Source organism: Sceloporus occidentalis, unplaced genomic scaffold, assembly GCF_023333645.1.
Source record: "Sceloporus occidentalis isolate IW3139 unplaced genomic scaffold, rSceOcc1.0.p SCAF_124, whole genome shotgun sequence".
Classification (NCBI taxonomy): Eukaryota; Metazoa; Chordata; class Lepidosauria; order Squamata; family Phrynosomatidae; genus Sceloporus; species Sceloporus occidentalis.
Window position 1 is genome coordinate 2358063 of NW_028317104.1, and position 10894 is coordinate 2368956.

A 10894-nucleotide genomic window follows, 5' to 3' on the forward strand; every position below is an offset into this window, starting at 1 on the left:
CAAAAAAAAGGAGAACAATTGGGACATATCATTGATAAATCGACCGGAATTACGGAAAAAGAAGCAAATTAATTCACTCACTAACACAACTTTAGCTGATACCCCTAAACAAGCTCATATGTTCTTTACAAGTTACTGTTGGGCTGAGTTTTGTAGACTTGAACTGTGAGAGTCAGTTGAGTTTGGTTGAGTTCAGTTGAGTTAGACCTTGAAACCATTGAGTTCTGTTGACTTGGACGTTGAGAGTCTGTTGAGTTGGGTTGAGTTCTGTTAACTTGGACCATGATAGTCAGTTGAGTTGGGATGAGTTCTGTTGACTTGGACGTTGAGAGTCTGTTGAGTTGGGTTTAGTTCTGTTAAGTTGGACCATGATAGTCAGTTGAGTTGGGATGAGTTCTGTTGACTTGGACGTTGAGAGTCTGTTGAGTTGGGTTGAGTTCTGTTGACTTGGACCATGATAGTCAGTTGAGTTGGGATGAGTTCTGTTGACTTTGACCTTGAGTGTCTTTTGAGCTGGGTTGAGTTCTGTTGATTTGGACCTTGAGAGTCTGTTGAGTCAGGTTGACTTGCAACAGAACTCAAACAAAGGGTTAAGCTTTCAAACGGCATCTGTGTCTACAAGCATTTGATTAACAAGCTTTGTGTGTTATTTGCTTTTTGTGTTTTTTGCTTGCTTTTGTATTTCTATGGGATTATGACATTGACGTTACTGCAAATTACATTTATCAGCTAGACTTTGGTAAAATTTACATTGACGTGAAAATCCCAAATACATGAAACAATGTATCAGAGGGTATGGTGTATGTATAATCACACACCAGGTATTATAGAGTACAGTGTATATATATCATCAAAGACCATATATGATAGGGTACAGCGTATATGTCATCATAGACCATGTATCAGAGGGTATGTTATATATCATCACAACCCAAAGATCAAAGCTCATATTACACATTTATCTTTAATATATTTATTATGGTCACACTGAGAAATCAACGCATGTTCTCTATGCTACAAATAGCCTCACCGACACTTACGGGCTGAACATTCTCCAACAGATCACAATATTTAGGAACTTTTAAGGCATCGACTCATAGCTCGTGTGTAATCGATAAGTTATAAGCAGAGGATGTTCACTTTAAGCTGATAAAAAGACCCAGAAAACATCCCCAGGTTTCTAATAAAGTGCTTAATATCAATCATGCTAATTAAAGTGGAGATGTAGGTCGGCTCCGTCCTGCAGGGCTCCGCTGCTCTGCAAGATCCGCCACGTAAATGTATCATAAGCAGAAATTGGTGACAGGGGCGATCAATCTGGGCTTTACTGTAAGTACATGCTGTTAACCAAACAATCGTCAAAAGGACGTTCGAAATAATCCCAGTGATTTGTGCGGCAGAGCGAAGGGGCCGTTATTTCAACTTCTACCTTAAGAGTAACAAATTCAGCAATTAATATCAAGACGGAAATCTGTTTATTCTGCGCGGTTTCTCCATGAAATATTAATTTTTGGGAGATAATCAGATTGTGAATAAACTAGCATTTTAATTCTAACTCCATAGCCGCACACATATAGCCCCTGATTGAAGTTCGCATTACATGAGACGCGTGGATGCGTGATTCCCTCGTAGCCGGAATATTTCCCGTAACTGAAAATCTCGCCGGCGGCTTTAAAGTGTTACCATCAGGTTTATGTATATTTACATTTATTGTCTTTTTTTTAAATCCAAATATATTTCAAACACACAAAATACTTTCTTTGAAATGTCAAGAGAGTTCAGTGAAGAAACCAAGAACATCTTGGAATAATCCATATTAACCCATGGGAAGCCAAAAGACGCAACGAGCCATTGATGATAACGAAGGCGGAAGGTTGTCTGCTGTCCGCACTGATTCACAGAGGGAACACCAGAAACCCCGAGAAGGTTGAGTACTGCCACCCGCCGACCAGGTTCCCTTTCTCCAGCTTCAGGTACACCTTGTCCTCTTTGTCCAGATAGAGAAGGACCCCGTTGGTGGCCGCTTCACGAGTGACGTCTTTATCTCCAGCAAAAGCAGAAATGACTGGTTTTCCATTAAGCATCAAATTAACCTGAAGGAGCAGAAACAACGGGCGGTTATTACTTAGTGTTTATTAATTGGACGCTGTGTGTATGCTAATGCTTCTTTAATACCAATTCTTTGTGGCAATTGTTCTAGATTACTCAGGTGAATGGGAGGGGGAAATCAGTTAAATCTGCCCCTGGGGAATCTATGGAATCTGGCCCTTAAGGTTTGACCCCCAGGTCTAAATAGACTAATTTTACACTTCGGAATTTACTATTAAATGGTTTTATTCTCCAACCTTTGTGATGCTTTGTGGTAGGTGCAGAAGGTTTGCCCTCCATCCTACCCCTCTGGAAAATGTAAACAATATACTATGTGCAAACCAGACAGGGCAAACACCAAGTTCTATGTCTGTGTGAACATCTAGAACTAACGCTTCTTCAGTCCTCCACATGATTTGAAAGTATGATCAATTTCCCTAATTTGGCTCCCATTACTGCCCCAGTTGTGTCATGGGTGGGTGACTAGAGGGTCAGAGGCTGATTTGATTCTTTACTGCAGGGAAAAATGGGCCGACCAGATGGGCCGAAGGGGGCCGATCTGCCTGCAGGTTCTGGGTTTCTATGTTTCTATTTCCCCAGGAATTGTTTGGTTTGGAATAAAATATGCAGTTTTTTTGCATTCCCCGACAAGTCTATAATATTTAGGAATTAGTGTCTTCATGGGTATAATGATCAATGATTAAAGTGCGTGGAGGCCAAAGATTTCCCAGGCACTCTGCCCTGGGGGCATTGTGTGATAAAACTCTATTATTAAGAGAATAGAGAATAGAGTCACTGGTTGGGCTCTGAGCTCTGCCCCGGGGTACGTTGTAATTGTTAATGGAGTCACCTGGCGGGGTCCGAGCTCTGCGACACTCAGTGAATTCATCATAAAAGCAGCGGGGATGCTGTTCGGCAGCTCGGATCTTAAATTGTCAAAGCATTTTAGCAAAAAGAAATCTAAAGTTACTTTGCCCGGGCCCGGGGTGCCTCGTTGGTTTCATGGCGCGGCGTCCGGCTTACCTGGATGGTCTGGCTCTGATAAACCTTTATGACGTGGAAGTTGAAGCTGTAAATCCCTTTCCGCGGAGCAACAAACACGGACTCCAAGGTGAAAAAGTTGCCGACATTCACTAAAATCTGTAAAACAATGAAAATCTGCATCTTAACTCTTTCATGGATGTGCGGTAAGCAGCGATGAGATAGGACTTGGTATCCCTGCTTAAGCAAAAATGGGATCATCGTCGGCGCGTCTCCCTGTGACATTCGCTATCATGCGCCCAGCTGCACCGTGTTTATTAACCATTGGGATCAGCAAGGAACACACCACAAAATTATTTATTAACAGTTCACGTGTTTATGGCGTCTGAGTCCTGCACATGATACGAGGTTTATGGACGATTAGAGCCCAAACAAACATTATTTGCAGCAAAGGGAAGATGCTGCAGAGCTACGGCAACAGCGTGAAAACTGACAATATAAAAAATCAGCAATAACATCAAGACAGGGCCCTGTGTCTGGGAGCTTGCAATCTATTCGGAGGAAGGCGACAGAAGGAGAGGGGCTGCTTGAGTGAGGGCAATGCAGATAAATAGAGGTTTAATGCTCACATATGGATACTTTATAGAGGAGATATAAATCTATATCATCCGTGGAAAATGTGGAGCAATAAAGAAAATATTCACTTAACGAGTTAATCTATTAACACAAATCGTCACATCAATGGCGTTCATCACAGAGTGTACAACAAAGAATCTCGCTTCACCGACATTAGAATGAACTATTCGGGGGATGTAAGTCTTCCTCAAAACTTTTCCTCTAGGGAATTGAATTTCTCGTAGCCCCATTAACTACTGTAGTGCCAGAGCCCAGCTTTGATTGTGGTTATGGAGGCTGGCAGCTGATATTGCGCATGACTTGTTGGAATTGTCAGGTTCCTGAGCCTGGGAATTTGGGGTTCGTGCTGGCAGACACTGCCCCTCCAGATCCACAGAGGACACGTAGCTTCCTGGGTCCCTGTTAGTACAATCTCACGATATCTCTCTTCTCCCAATAAAATGACACCGATGGTGGGAAATTTATTAATAGATTCATTTGCTTTATTATCTTTTTCATGGAGTAAAAAACCAAAACCTGCCCTGAATGAATGAATGTTCTGATAATGTAATGATTAACATTTAGCCTCATTTCAATGTGGCTGAATGTAATCAGACAAATACACGCGTGTGAACCCCATGTATATATTGTAGGTAAAAGCCCATAAACCGGGGGTCTTATTTATTATTGTTTTAAAAATGCGCCATCATACTCTGTAGCGCTGTACAATGGGCACTGATTTATTCAACATCGTTCAAAATTACACATTTAAAAAACATTTTACGCAGAAAATAAATCCTTCCAGAGTGTGAACAATTTACACGAAGTCTCCCGCGTGACAAGGAAATGACTGAGAAACGATAACATCGACAAACGTCGGGGTTCGGGGCTCTCCCTGCGAACGTTTCAGCACAGACGGCAAAGAAAGAGCACAAACCTCTGTTACTCTTCACATAGAGTGATAAATAACAGAGTAATAAACAAAGAGAAATAAATCACTCATTAGTCCAATAATAAAGTTTTCTACAAAGTCAATCACTTCCGGAGCCGAGAGACCCCCCTCCCCCGGAGCCGAGAGATTTCATGGAGCCCGTTAGGACTCTGCTGCACTAATGTAGAGACTCTGTAACATGTTTATTTACAGCAAACGGGATATATAATGAGATAATGAGATATTAATCGGAAAGTGTTTAATAAGGGGGGGGGGGATTTTGCCTTCTCAGGATTCTCTCGTGCACCGGATCCCAGGCTATTCCCATAGACGATATGCTGGGACCTGTTGAACCCACGGCCAGCGGCCACTAATGATTCATTAACAGATAACGAAAGGTGTATATTGCCCCATTTATAAGTCCCTGTGACTCTCTTCCCGCAAACACCTCGTCCCGATCCATGAGCCCCTTTGCTCACCTGGTCAAAATATATAATCCTGGTTTTGTTGCTCATCTCCGAGGGTTCGTGGTTGGTGCTTCTCACGGCTGAAAAAGCCACCTTGGAGTTGGCAGCCCTCACGGAGATGCCCAGGGGTGAAGAGGACGAGGATTTGGAGTCTGTGGCCGGGTTGGAGTCACACACCACCAGGCACTTGCCTTCCAGGACAATTGGCTCTGTGTCATTCTGGGCTCGGACTGGCCCCAGAGCCACCAGCAGCAGCACCACGGACAGCACCGTGGACAGCTCCCGACTCATGCTGCCACCTGTCTCACCCTCTGGCAGGAGCTCAGACCCTCTCCCCAAAACGCAAGAAAAAAACTCTGAAGCTCCTTCCGTCCACTTCCGAAATATTCTGAGCCCCGATTCCCTCCCTCTGCATCTAAAAGCCCTAAAGTGAATTATTGATGAGGAAGATCACAGATGAAGCCGGGATCTGATCTTGCCATGATCCCCTCTACCAGATGATCCCCTCTACCAGATGCTCCTCTCTATCAGATGCTCCTCTCTAGGTGCCGGAGTCCGGATCGATTAGAGAGGCAGCTCCTCGATGCTGCCAGGAGCTCAGATCCTGCGTCTGACTTCATTGCCAGAGAGAAACTGCAAATCCAGCCTCATCCTCCAATTCCCCAAAGCCTTATGTCATCACAGAGCAGCTCAGCCCCCAGCCGGGGTAACTCTCCCGCACTATATAGTCTGCCCCATAATTAGCTGGAGAGGGGGAGCTGAAAGGACTTCCTCCCTATCAATTAAAATGAGATGTGTTAACTGTTTGTGAGCCTCCCGCACATTGCCTGCTGTCACACCAAAGGTTAAATCTCACATTGGTTTTGACTACAAAACGGCAATAACGCTACAGTTAATGGGGGAGAAATACTGTGGGTGACAGAAAGAGAGCAGCAACAAAAGAGGGAGGGACACTAGTAGGCAGAGAGGCGAGAGGTGCGTGTAAAGACATACAGAGTGACAGACAGACAATATCACTTGTCACAAACACAGCAGCCCGGCCGTATCCAGAATAATGGATTGCGTTATAGATGTGCGCAGACATGGTCGAGTAAATTGAGATGGAATTTCTGCCGGATCATTAAGACTGATCATCGTAATGAAATCTGCAACGACCCCACACAAAGTGCTGAAATTTAAAACAATTATCGGTGCTCACGCTAAAACATTATTGACAGACTATCTATGAAGATGAATGGCCTTCGCTGTTGTGAGCCAGCAGCCAAGTGGACATTTCAGGGAACCGCTGCGAGGGCCGTACGGGTTACATGTTAAGACGCGTTTGCATGCTGAGCCGGGTCTGGGAAGAGGCTCAGGACGGAGGTAGATATTTCCCGTGATCCCGGTGCATGTTTACAAGTTATCGTGCGGATAATGACAGCCGGTATGAGACATTCTTCTCTGATAATGAACGTGGAGCCATTTATCGATCCGGAATCAGTTTGTTTTACGGCAGATCCCAATTTCACCAAATCTAAACGTATTTTGGAATTTCTTCTTATAAATTAGAACAAGTTGAAGAAATTAAAAAGTGAAATAATATAAAGAGACGGAAACACAGAGGTGTTCCACTCAGTGACAAAGTCTCACAATCTGGCTCGATTACATGATCCTCAAACTGGGCCAAACCATTTGTTGGCCACAGGGAGAACATCGGGCCAAAGGCTGCCAACCAGATTCATCTATCTGTAATCCAAGAATTATTGTGTCTGCCGGATAGTGGTTGTCCCATGACTGAGGACGTACATAACATGGTTAGTGTTAGGAAGCTCTGCTGGGGGGGCTGTGATTAGAAAATCAGATTTTTCTGAAAAGGAAAGATGTGGAATTGTGTAAAAAGCCTTTCCCCCGACAAGGCGTTAAAGAGCGATGTTCTCTCTGCGGTAATTAATTCCTCCGGGGTGATCTTTACAATTTAGTTGTTTGAAGTCTCAGTGAATTATTTTTATTGCGTTGTCTTAAATATTTAATCAATTTTCTTTATTGTCAAAAAGAGCAGTAAGATACACAGATATCAAAACAGAGCACCAACCACACACATTACATGGCACATTGTGTTGAGATACAGGGACACGTATTTAACACGTGGGTTATGATGCCATTACAGGTCGTATCTTTCTCTGTAAAATGATGCTTTAAATGCTACAAAGTATACGATTTTTTCTTGAATATTTAACCCCAATAAGACATTAGTGTGTAAAGAGAGAGGCTCATCGGGGACGAACGAGACTCACAAAGAAGCCGACAGCACACGTTTCTTTTTATTAAAAACAAAAAAAATCCATCAGATTAACAGGAGGTCGGGGAAGTGCGCCGGGGCGCCCAAAACCATGGCGTACAACAAAATAATTTGTTTAAACATGAAATAATCAGAGATAAAGTCATTTATACCTTTGCAGGAATCTGAGCTCAGGTTTAGCTCCAGATCCTGAGCCAGGAAAGGCTGTCCCTGGGGGCTGATTCAGTGGGCCGCTTGGCTTTCCTCATAAAACCATTAAATTCTGTGTATGGCTGTGGGATTTGTGGACGAGAGATTAAATGCGCGCATGATTCTCACATCGTCGCCTCGCCATCCGCAGCCAAGTCCTGGTTCGGGTTTTAGGGTTATACAAACTCATTTAATGGTTAACACAAACGGAAGGGTTCAGCAGAAAACTTCAGTTTACGGGGTGGTAGAAACACGAACCAAATGTATCTGTTTGATGGCAATTCTGGTGCAAAGCGTCACATTCAATCAGCATAAACAGTCTAATGGTTTCCATGGTGACTGCTCCACATTTTACATTTATTTTAGAATTACTGCCGTTTTGTGATGATAATGTCAGTGAAACATTATTTCAATTTAATTATATTTATTAATTCCACATTCTTCATTCTGCTTGATTCCCCGTCACGCGTTTAACCTAATGAAATAACCCCTCGCATGCTGGAGGTTCCTGGCTCACTTGAGTCTATTCAATCAAGAAGTGGAGAATTAGTCAGCCGCAGATCGTACATTAACAACGCTTCTGCGAATCCAGGGCTATGCAAAGGGTTCTCTCAACTAAACGGTATTTTCAGATTATGGATGTGAAGCTGGATCCGGCCACCGGGTTGTAGGAACTGCCTTGGATTTTGTTCATCTGTTACATCGTCGGATGACCATCTGCTAATTAACTCTATGTTACAGAAGTTTATTTGCTTACATTGTCTGCGATGATGTCACAAATGAGTTTAAACATCTCACAAAAACTGGGGTTTTGCACATTGTTTATTTCATGTTTGACATAAACAAGAAAAAGAAGTAAATCTTTGCTGCTTTGGGAGTTCTTTGAAGAATTTGATTTACAAAAAACAAATTATATTAGAATATAAATGATAATAGGTGGAAGGGGCGAGTTGGGGTGCGTTTTAGACATTATTTTTAAAAAAATCCTCAAAAAATCAGGGAAAAAAGTAATAGATAAAAAAATGGAAAATGAGGTTAATGGTAAAGCTCTGGCTCGAGGGGGCAAAAGAGTTTGCCGCATGATGGAGACGTTAGCAAAAAACTAATAGCATTTTAAACATTTTTGTGAGATATTACGTTGCATTATCTGCCGAATCCCCCGTCTTGCAGATTGTTAGATATTTTCAGTCCCTGGTTGCAGGAGCGCACACTGAAATTCCTTCAGAAAAGTGGAGATCCAGCCAAACAGCTCTTGGGAGTCCTGCTCATCAGCCTCTGCGAACATGTGCTAAATTATAGGCGTGAAAATAGTTACTAGAGCGGAAATCGACCCCCCCATTAATAGGGCATTAAATAGTTTGCGTATGTCTAAGGTGTCCATTTAAATAGGAACTCGACATGGACATTTAGGACGGTTAACTTTACTTTCATAGATGACTCTTACTGTCCAGTTAAGAATTAAGATGCCTGAGAGGCAGAACACTGCCAGATCATTTGCCCATCAATCCCCCACCCGCCGCACTCCCTACTCGAACTGTATCTAGTATGAGACACCTGATAGTTTGATTGATAGTTTTGCTTTTCTCTGCACTTTTCAGAAATACTGAATAAAGTGCCGTCCCTCCCGTCCTTGAAAATGGCATTCTATTTGAAAAAAACTTGTAATTTATATACAAATTACTGATTTCTCAGATAATACATTTCCAGAACCAAAAATATCAAACTAAAACAATAGATGGTCCACAACTCCCAAGCCGTTGTGGGATGTGATCACTGGCGGCCGTCTGGTGAGCTCACCGGCAGCCGCCATGTTTATAAACATAGATTGGTTCTGAGGATAGAGCTGCCATAGGAAATGGAAGCTACTCAGTTACACAACGTTTATATCCCGATAGACCAAGCTAGGGTCAAATGTCCTGACTCGGCCTGCACCACCCGGGTGCCAAAAAAAGCAAGGCTGACATCGCAAGCAACCTTGGCCGTAAGACATAGCATGTTAAATGTGGGGGCAGGGAATGGATAAGATGGATGGTTCTCAATTAGGCAAGACACCCAACCCCCATGGAACCTGGCGCTGAATTGTCAAGTTGAGGACACCCAGCCCTGCAGACAGGTTATAATAATAAGAGCGCTCACCAGAACATCGGCGTAGATCTTCTTTAGTTCGCTGGCCCTTTTAGCCAGTTTGTCGGATTGCTCCCCATAGTTTATCAGCACATTCTGTAAGGATTAGAATCTGTGAATATGGTGAAGGGTGAGAACATCCCACAGAGGTGACACAGGTTACGGGAGAGAGTATGTCACCGTCACGTTACCCAAAGTGGAAACAGTTCGACATGAAGAGGCAGCCACAGAAGGCAAGGAATTACTGAGGGTTTTACTCATATTTACCAAAAATATTTTGGGCTAAAATCCTTACCATTTCCCCCGAATAAAACTCTGTTTAATGAGCGATAAATCTGTCAGTGGCCTGGTCCACGTACTCTCTACTTTCTGTCTGCGGGACGTACCTTCAGATCCTTCAGGAACTGGCTCTCGCTGATTGATCCTTTGCTATGTTTACTCTTGAATGTTTTCCGATATTGATCAATTTTTTCCAGTTCCTTGGCTAAAACTATAAAAATAACATGAAAAAGTTACAGAAGATTAAAGGAGAAGCGACCAACGTAGGAGATTTATGGATGGATAACGAGTCAGCGGAAGGATTAATAACGAGCCATCTTGCTGTTTATTAATTGCTGGATTATTGATGTCTTTTGTCGTCACGTAATATCTCCTCCCATGTTCAGTGACTCTACCACGGGTTTATCTTGCAGCATTTTCATTTCAAGCAGAGGACATTATTTTGTGACGATTCATACAAAAAATGTAGGGTCTTTTGAGGGCCTCTATACCTTGTTAACCCTGTCATGTGATTATCTATTTTCTTTGGCCCCCTGGACAGTTTGCTTGGTTATAAGTGAGTTAAATACTAAAACTCCTACGAACGTCTCGACTCAGAACTAGAACTGCGTGTTTTCAATGTTTCAGTGGATACATTAAGCACATGCGCAGCACCGTAACCTCGGCATGATACTCCACCGGCAGAAAGAAAGGTTTTTTTTTTTTTATTGATTCCGAGCCTCACGTAATGCAATCAATAAACGTATTTTTTATGCCTGGAGTCAGCAGACTTTTTTGCATCTCCTGTAATCAGATGTGATGCATGCGCAAGGATAACAGAGAGATACCCGAGCGGTGTCGAGTTGACAGTAGATCCCCCCCCCCATCAGTCTGCATTCAGCACCGGTTACAAAGAGCTCCCGAGTCTCCTTTGTGATGCTAAAACCGCTCAGAGCTGCCGGC

At 43.0% G+C, this 10894-nt stretch overlaps 1 protein-coding gene across 1 annotated transcript; it reads right to left on the reverse strand.

Moving 5' to 3' along the window:
• Positions 1-1895: 1895 nt before the first annotated feature.
• Positions 1896-5373, reverse strand: LOC149282027 (cerebellin-4-like). Its single transcript, XM_089498724.1, has 3 exons — positions 5095-5373; positions 3112-3228; positions 1896-2093 (listed from the first exon to the last, which is right to left on the reverse strand). The coding sequence occupies exons 1-3, from the start codon at positions 5371-5373 to the stop codon at positions 1896-1898; spliced, it is 594 nt and encodes a 197-aa protein (XP_089354850.1).
• Between the last annotated feature and the right edge of the window lie 5521 nt (positions 5374-10894).